Genomic DNA, 13,250 nt, shown 5'->3' on the forward strand with positions numbered 1-13,250 from the left:
AAAAAACTAAAAAAACAAAAGAATGTGATCCTGACAACGTTTTAGCAACGAATCAGAATGGTTATTCAGAATGCTGAGAATACATAAGCGATGCAGCGTCCGTCAACTCGGAAAAGTTGAGGGAACTACCTCAAGCACCCGTCTCGCCCTACAACACCTAGAAGTATGATTTAACGCCGACCACGATGGCTTACGAATACTATCCTATTCAAGGAATCAAAGTAGGCCTAGGCCCGGACAACCAGGTACCCATCAGACGGGAGTTTAATGAATGGAGTACAAGCCAAAAGCGTAGGGATCAAATACAGGTTGCTCTATTTCTCCTGGCTCTCAGTGATTTCCAGGCCATTCCCCCAGACTCAAGGGATTCTTATTTCCAAATTGCAGGTGGGCATGAAACAAACCATGAAACCTAGCCCCCAGTTTCCGCACAGATATCTAATTTTTCTCTCCAGGTATCCATGGCATGCCTTACAAGTCCTGGGACGAGCCCGGGATTACTGCTCAAGAGACTCACTTAAAGGGCTATTGCGTGCACGCAAATAGCCTGTTTCCAATATGGCATCGGCCGTATCTGCTACTCTACGAGGTATCTACATGCTTGCACTTTACATCTCGATCTGATACGCCTCGCCTCATCCTTGCTCACCAGAAGGAAATGAACAGCAACGCATCTACGAGATAATGGTCGATGTTATCATTCCACGATTGAGACTGCCTGGGAGAGTAGAGGAAGAGTGGCTTGAAGCTGCGTATCAATGGCGGCTCCCATTCTGGGACTGGGCGAAGTATCCAAAGATACCGGACCTTATCAGCAAGCCAAGGATTCGGCTCAGGTTTCCGGCAATGACCATATATAATCCGCTTTACAAGTTCGAGATGCCCAACGGTAAAAAAATGGGCGTCTACGGCCTCGGAACGCTCAAGTCCCCAGATTTCGACGATGCGCTAGAGGTACGTGTGCACAATAAACACCACTATCGCACATCCAGATTAACTTACATTGGAGTGCATGCATTAAGTACGGGGAGTGTTACGCTACCAGTCGTTGTCCGACGCCAGGAGAACGTGTGCCTACCAGCAAGAAATGGAGGGAGGGTGTAGTCAACAATGAGGCAGCAAACAAATTCATGACCAACCACGAGTCAATTACGGATTTCGATTATGGTAAAACAACGGAGATGGTGTACAGACTGCTCACCTATCCGATGGATTTCGTGAGCTTTGCAACTACGGCAAGGGATGCTACCATGGACTCTTCAAGTGCATCCAAAGTTACCAACGACATGAATATAGAATTCATCCACAACAACATTCACTACTGGGTTGGTGGGAATGGAGGCCACATGTCCCAAATTCCGGTCGCAACCTTTGACCCCATATTTTGGTTCCATCATTGGTATGGCATGACTGTCCATGCATGTATCTACTGTTGCTAATTGTAACTATCTTTCGGGTGACAGTTTTCTCGATCGCCTCTTTGCAATTTGGCAAACGTTGAATCCAGAAAAGTGGTTTAACGCGGATAAAACGAGACCATTTGATCAAAAAATAATCGGAATGGGTGATATCGTCACATCCAAGGCACCTCTTAGACCTTTTCACATGGATGAAGCAGGGACCGTCTGGACACCAGATGGTGTTCGTGATTGGTTCAAGTTGGGATATACATACCCGGAACTCCAGCGTTGGAACTATGGCGATAACTACAGGGAGGAACTCTTTCGAGACGTGAATGATACATATGGCGCCCTAAGGAAAGAAGCCATAGCAATGGGCAAACCAGACAGCAAACTACCAGATGTGCTACAGGCTGGGGAAAATGGTGTCTCAATGAATGACTATGCCGTGAGCATCAGATACTCCAAGTGAGTATTCCCAATATCTATAGTACCTGCATTATAGTTTCTCGCAATCTAAATCAGTCAGGTTCGCCATGGGTGGCCATCCATTCAATCTTGAGGTTTATCTACGACCTGAAAACGAGACGGAAAATAAATTTCGACCAGAAGACTTTGTCACCAATGTTTACAACTTTAGCCAGCCAGCGGAGCAAAACGGCGAAACAGTTTGCTCTAACTGCAATGATCTGGAGGAGCAAGACGTGCAGGTCATCGCATATATTCCGATCACACCGTACCTGGTCAAAAAAATTGCCCAACAGGCGCTGAAGGACCTTACACCAGCTACCGTTGAACCTTTTCTCTCAGGACTGTACTACAGAGTCACTATGGTCAGTCCAAAAGTCTAGCTCTATATCTGTAGCAACTCTGACTGACGAGAGCAAGCAGGGTGATAATGTTGTTTCTGAAGAGAGGTGGAAGCCAACTTTGAATCTCAAAGTTTCTGTTTCTCAGACTAGAATGGAGTACTCAAATGATCCTAGTATTCCAACAACATTTGACGACCCCCAGATAATTCCGTCCCTCGGAATTAGCCCAGAGGCTGCAGGAGTTCCAGCGCCAACACTGTAAGTGTCCTCCAATTTTACCATCTGTTCCCTCTAACCCCACAAACCTCTCTCATCTAATTTCTATTTGATTCAGTGGTGTGTCTACAAATTATGTTCCTTTCAACAGCATTACTCAGCTCGAGGAAGCAGTCCCTACCGGCGGGTCACTTGTTATAACAGCACAATCCGCGAGCCAAGATAAGCCGCCCAGGGAAATAAAGACAGGCATTTGGCTTGCATCCGTGTACCCTGGTTCGAGCGATGTCACTAACCAGCAAACCTATGATGTTCCTCTTTTCATAGTCATCAACAGCCGAACCCGCCTTCTTTCGTGCGGCAGCAAGCAGGCCGGCCGTGGCTTGAGCGCTCCTACGGAGCTGAAGCTTGAACCATGGCTGAAAAAGGACGAGCCGAGCATTAGGGTGGATATTGGGGGAAACGATTTTATAGTTTATGTTGATGGAATGAGAGTTCTGGCAGTGGAGCGGGCCATCAAAAGTGGAAACATAACGCACGTCAGATACGTGGCCTCCCCCGAGGGCAAGGACCCAGTGTTTGCAAAAGCGCTCACGGTGACGACATACAAGCAAGCTGACATGGTTCCGTGACTCCGTGAGCCTAATTAATAGTTTGCTCCTTGCGGAATGGGGATTCCTACTTTGCATGCCACAGTACTTAGCTTCTCCAGTCGATTTAAGCATCGAAACGTCATCATTTGCAATCAAACTATGAGATGCATATCCGTCGAGAGTAACGTATCTTAACGAGTGGTTCAATCTATCTCCTACTAAACTAGCTTGCATAACATGGACTTGTTTTTAAAGCCACAAAAAACTCAAGAGGGGTTCTTTGCAACAAGTGCATGAACTACATGCATAACGACCTGTTGCTCTCATTTAATGTCTAAATGTCGAATCCTTGAATTTTCTCATCATCAGTAAAGGAAGAAGCTGACTCCGTTGGCTGCATATACACATCCGTAATATCCTTGAGGATTGCAAGGCTTCCGTTTGCACGGCGGTACACATGAGTACTTGCTAGTACACCGGCACCCTTGAGGTGATAGCTAACTGTCCATTCCACGGGCCGTACGTGGCTCCACAAGGGCTCAACGACGCACAAGGTGGCTTGAGAATCTCTCTTTGCATTTCCCTAATGCATGGATATTGGGCAGAGGGGCTGAGGTGAAAGGGCCTGGGGCCCTTGTATCAGCAATGTATTCCAATTCTGTCCGAATCGTTGCTATCGCCATTGGACGCTCCTACGTTGGTTCCATCACCTCGGCCTATATAAAAATCCCTCGTAACTGGTTGATTCGTTGCTTCTCAAATCATCCTGCATGGGATTATTTTACCAAACCCCTCGGCAAATATCCAGGATATAGTTGATACAGGGTGGGTTGCTAAGCAAAATTGATCTTAAACTTTTAGTTCCATTTGAAGTTAGAACGACGATTGCCAGCAAATAGCTAACTAAAGAAGTTCATAGGATCATCAAACAATATCTCAGAGTTCCAGTGCTTGGTCTTCTCGCAGAATTGTGTCTCGTCTGTACCCTCCTCATTGCTCAGTCAAGCCCGACCACGCCGAGATTTCCCCCAGTGCTGCGAAACCTCGATTGCTGCTCTTCTGCAGGTTTAGGGTTGATGTCGCTCTTTTGGGTAGTGGCGAAAATTTTGAGCACCATTCTTGTGATTGCGGCGTTGTCAATCACAGTAAGGACGAAAATCAGAAATGCCGTTACGAGGTTGACGCTGGCAGCCCGTAGCTTTCTTCGTTTGGTGGTAGAGATCATAGCATCGTCGATTTCACTGTTGGAAGCTGCCGCTGCGAGTTTCTCAGACCGAGCTGTGGTTCCTTTCGCTTCTACTAGTAGCTGGATCACCTCTGGATCTTTGAGGTTCAACAACTCGTTCTCAAGAGGTTTCGAACCTCCGTCAAGCTCAGGATGAGAGGATCTAGCATTGGCCCCGCGCCGGAGCAAGAGTTCGACAATTTCGGCTCTATGAGGGCCATGTCCCTGCGTGGTAACGATCCACAAGGGGGTTCGATTTTGGCTTGAGGCGGCATCGACCTGGGCGCCGTGGTCGAGGAGGAGTCGGACGACTTCAATATGTCCGTTCTTTGCTGCTAAAGCAAGTGCGGTCAGGCCGATGGTTCCCTTTCCCTTTTCTTTGCACTGCTCATTGATATCAGCTTTGTGGAGGTAGCATGCCAGTGTCGTGCTTGTAAGCGCTCCTGCGGCGGCATCGGCGTGGAGAGTCATTTTCCCAGTGTTTTTACTAGTATGATAATTGAGGTTTCGTTCCATGAATTTGGGTATGCTTTAAAGGAGCGCTACATTACCGATATAAACCCCACGAGCATTAACCACCTTGACCTTTCGAATGAACATAGATGAGGTGTTTTTACCGGACTCAACGGGAAGTTGGCTTCCACATTCCATACTCCGCCTCAACTTGATATCACCCCAATATTCCGGAACCCCACCCCTTCAAGTTGGGCATGAATTGCTCGGGTATGTGGCATTGCAATCATGTAGGTCTGCCTGCATGCAGAAACATTAGCTTGGGCATTCGTACGTGATCGGACCTTCGATCGCGGAAGATGGACAGGAATAATCCCTGGCGATAATGTCGGTAGCGCCAAGATCTAGGGGGTGTTTAACGCCCAATATTCTGCATATGGTGATGGTTCTCATGTTAGATTGGCCCACAGCCTGAGTTTGCCAAAAAACATTTCGATTTCGGCCTTGGGGGATCTTGCTGGGAGTTAGCATTCGCTAATCCAGCCCTGGTCCATAGAATTTCATGTCTTCGATGCTCTGACGAGACAATGATTTCCACAACCAGCGATACGAACAAAAAAGAGACGCAAGGCTTGCATGAAGACTAAGGTAATGCTCGTACTCATAAATCTATTTCATTGTAATGTAATTTCGCACTCTGCCCTGCCTACGCTAATGCTAATGCTCCGCAGTCTCTAGGACTTTGCAGGCTGTGGCTCCCAGCGCGGAAAATCAACTACCACTATTAGGAAATAGCTCTAATGTAACGTTGCCTGCAAAGTCACTACTAAGATTCCTTTATTCGGCATTCAAGGTCTGCACCGGAGAGAGCAACATGGAGAGTAACTACGAAAATATTAGTATCAAAACCCGTCAATATCTATTCTAAGGGGGTAGTTGGGTGTGCTCACCCAATCTTCTAGTTCAGCTTCGTTCTTTCTGAGCTCATCGTATCTCGCATCGAGGAGTTCTAATTTATGTAAGCGATGTTTGAGCCTGGGCTGGCATGTGAAACTAGGTGGAAAGTAAAAAAGCAAAAAAGGTTGGAGATACTCACCGGATGTTCTGTAAAGCACCTGCAAAACTTCATCATCCATATCCAGTTTGTTCATAAAGTCTTTTGCTTCGTCATCCGTTCCGATTTGGCTGAGGCAGAATCGGACCGCTGCATGAATATCAGTGGCGGGTTCATATTGAATGTGCCAGAAAAGCAGGGATGGAATGTTCAAGTACCATCTTTCCTGTAACCCTTTGTCCCAAGGAATTGGCTGCACTCTAGTATCTCGTTGCGTAGTTGATCTTGACTTTCACCAGATGGGAATCCGTCGGTGATGATCATGACTAGATAGGGGCGTTCCAGCTGCCCACCAGAACTTAGAGGCGCATAAACGAGCGGATTAAGAATTCGCTCCCTGAGCCTGGTCCCAAGTGGTGTATACCCATTTGGTCTAAAGTTGAGTGTCTGCAATACCGCATTTCCATCGAGATTGTCGGCATTATATAGGGTTGTATTGATCAAGCGAAAATAAATACCTCTATTGTTTGGGTCCGCCCGCGTTGCAATATCAGTGATGCGTTTGGCGAGTTCCGCTTGTTTGCGCCAGCGATCTTCTTCATTCATGGAGTAGCTGTCATCTGGTGTATTTGTTATTTTTGGTTTCGTGTTCTACTCTCCCATTATGATGGATTGAAAAATTAATACCTACCACAATAGAGAATGGGTTTGTAAAGAGCCACAGTAGCAAGACCCTGTAGCTGACTGGGTGACTTCAACCAATTGTTCGGATCGTTCTTAAGAGCAGCGGCTTTTTCGGCTACTTCATTGACGTATGTATTTCCAGGGGGGAAAAATCTCCCAAGGCCGTCGTTATTGACTACTTTGTTCAGACTATTTTTGAAGTCCTCCACTGTTTCAGGTTGTTCCTCGTCAAGCTCCTCCTGTGAGAAATATCTCAACGTTAGCTGCCAAACGGTGGAGTCTTGTTGACGCCACTGTCCATCTTACCTCAGGGTAGTAGCTGCCTGGGGAAGCGATACCGAGGAAATATCGGGAAGCAGACTTGAATATGGATCCGAAGGCCCTCCAGGCTTTGGACTTGGCGAGTACGCCGACCACCCACTTGGTCATATAGCTCCGAAGACCACCTTTGCCTCCGCCTTTTCGTAGCGGTGGCTCAAAGGCATCTTTGATTTGTTTCTTGATTTCCGGGTTCAAAACCGTATCTGCTAGATCGCGTGCGGTTTTACCGTTATCGTCCCGCGCATCCAGTGACGCCCCCGCGTTGATGAGTAACTTAACAATTTCTGGATTCGATGTCTTAGCAATGGCAGCCATCAAGGGGGTTTGGTTCCCACGTGAGGGAATAGGTTTGTCGAAGGTCGTCGGCTTTTTCTCAAGAAGCAGCTGGACCATGCGAGGACTGGCAGGCTTCGCTATCGCAGCGAGATACATTGGTGTCCTACCGTCCCGAAAGTTCATTGTTTCCCCCATCGGCTTATCTGGGTCGGCGCCGTGGGCCAGGAGGAGCTTTACCACGGATGCCTTCCTGTTCTCCAAGGCATATCCCAGCGGAGTCATACCTGATCCATCTTCACGATCCCGAAGAGAAGAGTCCTCACCCAGTATATCCAGCAGCCTCCCTTCCTTCAGTTTCCCGCTTTGAGCAGCCGTCCAGATCGACATTTTTCGTAGCGTTCTATTTGTCCTCTGAGAGAGGCAAGGGCAGTGGGAAGGTCGTCCCGGTGATTTATCCAACCGTCCTGGTGACTATGAAGGGGTTCGGTAATGGAACAGAATATGTCTCGTCGTTAAATATGCAATTTTGTATTATTGATCCAAGACCAAACGTTCTGGACACGGCAGATTCGGGGCAACAATTATCAGATTTCTGAACTTCTTCGGTTAGGTAGCGAACCATAGCAACCAGGATTCATTGCCATGCGACAATCGTGCATCACCACTAAAAGCTATTTGGAGGTCTGTAGTATCCTGAATGACGTCCTCTTACTTAGAAACCCTGTCCGACGAATGAGCGTTTGACAAGTAACAATGCATTGAATAATGAGCAATTTCAGTCTTGGTGAAGAATCTCGACCAGAAAATACCTGCAGGCCGTGATTCATTCACGCTATTCTGTGGGCAAGTATTCCAGGCGGCCCAAAATCCATGAAAAATATTGCATGTAACTCACTCCGGTGGATACGCGGGGATGAATAAGGTAGAGTGATCGAGTGGTTCTCGCAAAGCTGGCCAAGGCGAAACTAAGCATAGCCTAAAATTTGCTTTAAAATTGAAAAGGCTGTGGTGTTCAGGCCTAAAGTATTTCCTTCCCCCATCTCCTTTTTGATTCTTAGTGGAGGGTATTCCCTGCGGGCTTTCGTATACCTGCTAGAATGACAAGAAAATGTAAAAATTCCACTAAAATTTTAAATCCAGTGACTAGGTTGGAGCACTTGCAGCTAGCTGGGGTTAGAGTGGTGGGAGGAGAGAGCCCTCAGTGTGTTATCAAAACATTGAAATTCACGGAAACGTATATTATACTGCCAATTGGGCTCCATGAGCGGAGATGTGATTGCCAAAATACACAAAAGTTTCAGAGTGTGTCATCACGTCCAACTGCTCGTGCCAAAATATTCAATGTATCGCTTTGACCTCCCGCATACCTAGCAAAAATATGTCTACCAACTATGCAGCTTTCCTTGCTGGACACAAGAAGAAGCCCCTTTCTGTGCGTGAAGCCGAGGATAGGTATGCGGACGAAAATGAGATCGTGATCAAGAATGCCGCAGTTGCCATGAACCAGCTCGACTGGAAAATGCAGGACACTCCATGGGCTATGTTCAAGTACCCATTGATTCTGGGTGTGGATGTCGCCGGGGAAGTAGTCGAAGTGGGTAGCGATGTCACTCGATTCAGCATTGGCGATCGCGTCCTCGGTCACGCCCTGAGCTTTATAACGGAGGACGAAAGGCACGGGGGATTCCAAAATTATACCGTTCTCTTTTCGAACATGGCATCGCCTATTCCGCCATCCCTACCATTTGAAAGTGCAGCTGTGCTTCCTTTAGGAGTGTCGACTGCATCGGCCGCATTATTTCACGAGGACGGCTTAGCCCTCCCCAAGCCCAGTTTGAACCCGACAAAGACGTCTACAACCGTTCTAATTTGGGGTGGAACGAGTAGTGTCGGCAGCAACGCTATCCAGCTAGCAGTCGCTGCTGGGTGCGATGTCATTGTGACGGCATCGCCCAGAAACTTCGCCGCCGCGAAACGACTGGGTGCAGATCATGTAGTAGACTATAATGACGCATCCGTGATCGACAAGTTAAAGGAGGCGTTTCGAGGCAAGAAACTTGCTGGTGCCTTGGATGCGATTGGAACAGAAAAGACGTTCAAGCAGACTGCAGAGGCAGTCTCTCAGGTTGATGGGGTTAAAACCGTCACCTCGACGATCGATGATCTCGAAGATGCGTGGGTGCCTCCAGGTGTGACAGGAAAGGCCATCCTAGCAGTAAGCATCCGGGGGCTAGAGGGTGAGGATATGGACAAGAATGTAGGAAAGATGGTATATGAAGATTTCTTGCCGGATGCCCTTAAGGCGGGGAGGTACAGCATAGCACCAGATCCACTAGTCGCCGGAAAAGGGCTTGGAGCTATTCAGGACGCCCTCGAAACCTCAAAGCGTACACCGGGGAAGAAGGTGGTTGTAAGCATTTAGAGGATTTTTCGCGCTGAGCTGAGAATAACTTGGAATGAAAATAGTTTCTAATTCCCAAGAGAACGACCCTTCGAATAGAAAATTGTTTAGATGCTGTGAACAGGCCGAGCGCGAGAGACATGTAACGGTGCTATCGCGTAGATATATGTAAGATCGGGTAGCAAGTCATTTCCAACATAATGTTAGAAACAAAGCGCCATTACCCTGAAGGGTGATTTCAGAGCAGGCGCAGAACTGGACGTAAACATAATGCTTTTTATGAGGGTTTGGAGACAGTATACTTCGTACAGACGTCCTGTATAGCATGATGAATATTCATATGTTCTACCCAGTGGGGTTGGTGCCGTTCCAGCTCTTGACGCATATGATAACAGACAAATCAATCTGTTCCATTCTGATGTACATATGCGTCATTCTGATAGTTGCTCAGATCGAGTCTGTCTGACGTTCCTCGAGCCCTTTGCGATTCGAGCCGGTGTGCTTGGATGCACCGCTCACAGAGAAAAATAACGACTGATGCCGCATAAAAGAAAACGCAAGTTAAACCAGCAAACAGACTCACGGGGACAGGCCGCGGACGAGAACAGATATATGGAGCGTCACGTCACATATAGAGATCCTTGGATATATTGCTCACGGAACTTTGCCGCCTCCTCAAACGCCCACTAATCCTGGACTGGAATAGTGCAAAACCTAATCTTCACAGCCCTGCTTAAATAAGCAAGTTTAAATGCTTCTAGATTATTTCCGGATTCGGCCATGCCTGGAACCTCAAGAACCTTCATCGATTCCGTCTTTGATAACTGTCGTCCAGCTTCAACTCTCGTTCCTTGTCGTTCTCTTCAACGCCAGTCTCAATTCTCTTGTCTGTTGTTTCTAGCTCCTGCACCCAGTACAGCCATGCTCCTGGACTCTGGGCAGCCTAGACTCTACGTCTAATAGCTATCATCATCCCACCCTTTTGGCCGTGTCCGCCTAGACCCACCCACCCATCTTCCTATATTTAATATCGCCGCATTCCGTCCCAACACGGTTTCTCGCCTCCTGTAGCCGCCCATGACTCCACGAGCCCACTGCCTTATCCAATCGTGGGAAATAAAAAGGACCCGTAACCGCTCCGAGGCGCTGAGGCAATTTATTTTAGTTCTCCTATATAAAGCCTTCAACCCCAGTCTTTCCCTTTAAACCTAAACTACGGCCCTGAAAGGTTGACCTCCCCCCCCGTATCATTCGTGCGAGTATATAACTATCGCAGCCATTTCATATCCCCCTACAGCTATGTTCGAAGACTTTTCATTCTCCTCCCCTCGAAGGAAAAATCGGGACTCGTTGATACCTAGTTACGATGAAGACATGGTGATTGCCTGCGAGGACCACCTGATCTCGCCTTTTTCATCTCGTTCTCCCTCACCCGTTCCGCGTTGTCGAAACTCGAAAGACCATCCTCTACTTCCTAGACATTCACGTCAGCCTTTCCAACTTGGGCCTGCTCCTACATCGATTCCATATAATTATGGCGACAGGCATGGACTTTCGATCCGCACTTTAACAAAGAAACTCAATGCTCAGACCTTGGATAATGATGCAAACAGTGATAGTGATGTAGGACCAGCTCTTCCAATTACGCCTCCTCGTAGTGCTCATACCGATGTGCCCGCAATTTGGTTGGAAAGTGAACCTTTAAGTCCACCATACCGGGAACATGATGATAATTCGTCTTGGACTGGGCCGTCACCTACTTCAACACCGAGGTTTATTGAGTCCCGCCGTACCTCGCATTCTGAAGCGGACAACTTACCATATGCTCACTACGCGTCTATCACGACTCAAGATAAGGAGCAATTTTCTTCTCTCCGCCAGCATCGAGAAAACCTCTCCCTTCTACAATGTACCGCAAAAACAGTAGCGGAAACCGTTAGAATCGCACTTCTACTTGAAGAGAGTGATCGATTATCCTTCGACGAAATCGATGAAGACAGGCATCCGAGTTCGCTCTCCCATCTCCCAGCTTCTCGAAATCCCACCTCCCTTATCAATAACCACAGCCGAAATCCCACACGCCGTTCCTCCACATCCACAGAGCCTGCATTGAAATCTAAACTCTCAATTAGCAACACCTACAGAGTTGATAAATCGCGCCATTCTCCACGGAACTCTAGTCATACCAGTGATTTCCGCATAATAGAGAAATCATCGCGGGGGTTGCGACGGAGGAGTTTGGTGCTAGCTGCCGTTACTGCAATGGTACAGGCAGAGGCTTTAGAGAAGGGGCAAAGGGATCGGGAACTTCGAGATATTCGAAGGGAAAGCTCGCGAGCCGTGAGTTCCGATTTCCTGCATTCTCTTAGCGGAAGATTAAAAGATTCCACAACTGCAAATTCCTCTTGAGAATTTGATCAGATACAAATGGAAAGAACAGGACACGGGGCAGTTGGAGACACTGATATCTTGCTACATGATGATTTTACGCTCCGGGCATATCAATCAGGATAATGCACTCGTATAGATTCACAACCAGCCAGACGGCCCACTCTTTGATATTTTTCCTTTTGTCTCATATTTCCTCCCCGTCCCATCCTCCAATATCACCCACCTACTGGTCCATTACCACTTCTTTTCTTTGTATAATCTCCTTGTTACTTTTCTGTTTTTGCTTCCACTTTTATTTTCGTCGTCTTCATTCTTGGCTTGTTATATACCCCCCACAGTCAGTTTATTATCCTACTTTTTTGACAATTTCCATGTGTGCAAACACCGCCATATCAGAATTTGATATACCTATATAAAATACTGTCTTTCATTAAACTGGTCTAGGTTAGACTAACAGGCGCCACACTAAGCTGTTGATAGGCGAGTATGGCGGTTGCTGAGGATTTTGATATTAGTGTCTTCGCAGATTACAAACGGCGTTTCCTTTCTGTCAACTGGAGGCTTCTAGGTAATTACTCTTGTTTTTGAAATAGCTACTATACTTTATCGGTGAGGAAAGGCTACACGACATGTCATCGGCGGTTTTCCTTTTCCTTTTTTTCCCCTTTCTTATTTGTGGTACAAGCGTCTTGCCTCTCTCTTAGTACATTTTTATTTCCTTTATTTCTTCTGTACTTTCCGTTCTCCTGGTAATTATAGCAACATGCCTAAGCGCCTAAGTCTTGAGGAAAATTCTTGCTGAAAATTTAATATCCAACTCATCTTTCCTCTGGGGATTACAGACGTTCAGGCAAAACCCAGCGAATATACCACAGTAAACAATAATAATCAGGCACAGCAAAACCCTTTTAAGTCACATCATGAAAACAGGTATTGAAATGATTTGCTTTCTCCGCTAACGACTGATTTGCTAAATTATATCCATACATAGCTCATTTCTCTTAGAAATAACAAACGGAAAACCAACCAACAAGTCTCACCTAACTGTGTAACCTCTAAAAAGAAGAAATAAAACGCGAGAAGAAGCATCTAGAAGCTTTGTACATACATACCATACCATATAAAATGGTAAGGGAAAAAGTGGTACTAAAAGCCTCGACTGGGTATATGAGAGCACGTAGAAAGTATATTAGGAAATCTGAAGAAAAAAAGTGGAGAAGATAATAAGATCGTAGCGAAGTGGGTTCAAAACATGATCTTAGTGAAAGAGCCCGTCAAAAGGAGAGCAAATGTGCAAATTTTATGCGATATTCGATGAGGAATTGCATGCCCAATGGAGAGAAAAAGGGTTGTAGAAAAGAAGTTATGAGAAGCATTTACGAAAGATACGAGTTGAACTCTATAGAACAGAACAGGTAATTAGG

General features: G+C 46.6%; 5 protein-coding genes across 5 annotated transcripts; 3 read left to right on the top strand and 2 right to left on the bottom strand.

The window, feature by feature from the left end:
• Nucleotides 1–10: 10 nt before the first annotated feature.
• BDBG_03625 (tyrosinase) lies at nucleotides 11–5,795 on the top strand. The gene is made up of 10 exons (XM_031721332.1): nucleotides 11–387; nucleotides 456–589; nucleotides 667–954; nucleotides 1,023–1,399; nucleotides 1,464–1,868; nucleotides 1,930–2,233; nucleotides 2,292–2,470; nucleotides 2,547–3,846; nucleotides 3,941–5,347; nucleotides 5,431–5,795. Exons 1-8 carry the CDS (start codon nucleotides 186–188, stop codon nucleotides 3,058–3,060), a joined length of 2,403 nt encoding a protein of 800 aa, XP_031577851.1. The 5' UTR covers nucleotides 11–185; the 3' UTR covers nucleotides 3,061–3,846; nucleotides 3,941–5,347; nucleotides 5,431–5,795.
• Nucleotides 3,362–4,860, bottom strand: BDBG_03626 (uncharacterized protein). The gene has a single exon (XM_002626416.2). It carries the CDS (start codon nucleotides 4,760–4,762, stop codon nucleotides 4,019–4,021), a length of 744 nt encoding a protein of 247 aa, XP_002626462.2. The 5' UTR covers nucleotides 4,763–4,860; the 3' UTR covers nucleotides 3,362–4,018.
• On the bottom strand, nucleotides 5,324–10,065 carry BDBG_03627 (ankyrin repeat protein). The gene is made up of 6 exons (XM_002626417.2): nucleotides 6,744–10,065; nucleotides 6,445–6,676; nucleotides 5,972–6,373; nucleotides 5,796–5,903; nucleotides 5,650–5,708; nucleotides 5,324–5,584 (listed from the first exon to the last, which is right to left on the bottom strand). Exons 1-6 carry the CDS (start codon nucleotides 7,419–7,421, stop codon nucleotides 5,537–5,539), a joined length of 1,527 nt encoding a protein of 508 aa, XP_002626463.1. The 5' UTR covers nucleotides 7,422–10,065; the 3' UTR covers nucleotides 5,324–5,536.
• BDBG_03628 (oxidoreductase) lies at nucleotides 8,413–9,456 on the top strand (the record flags this gene model as incomplete). The annotated part of the gene is made up of 1 exon (XM_002626418.1): nucleotides 8,413–9,456. One exon carries the CDS (start codon nucleotides 8,413–8,415, stop codon nucleotides 9,454–9,456), a length of 1,044 nt encoding a protein of 347 aa, XP_002626464.1.
• A 101-nt stretch (nucleotides 10,066–10,166) lies between the features above and the next one.
• On the top strand, nucleotides 10,167–12,987 carry BDBG_03629 (uncharacterized protein). The gene has a single exon (XM_002626419.2). It carries the CDS (start codon nucleotides 10,735–10,737, stop codon nucleotides 11,842–11,844), a length of 1,110 nt encoding a protein of 369 aa, XP_002626465.1. The 5' UTR covers nucleotides 10,167–10,734; the 3' UTR covers nucleotides 11,845–12,987.
• Nucleotides 12,988–13,250: the final 263 nt, after the last annotated feature.

This window comes from Blastomyces gilchristii (assembly GCF_000003855.2).
Source record: "Blastomyces gilchristii SLH14081 genomic scaffold supercont1.5, whole genome shotgun sequence".
Lineage (NCBI taxonomy): Eukaryota > Fungi > Ascomycota > Eurotiomycetes > Onygenales > Ajellomycetaceae > Blastomyces > Blastomyces gilchristii.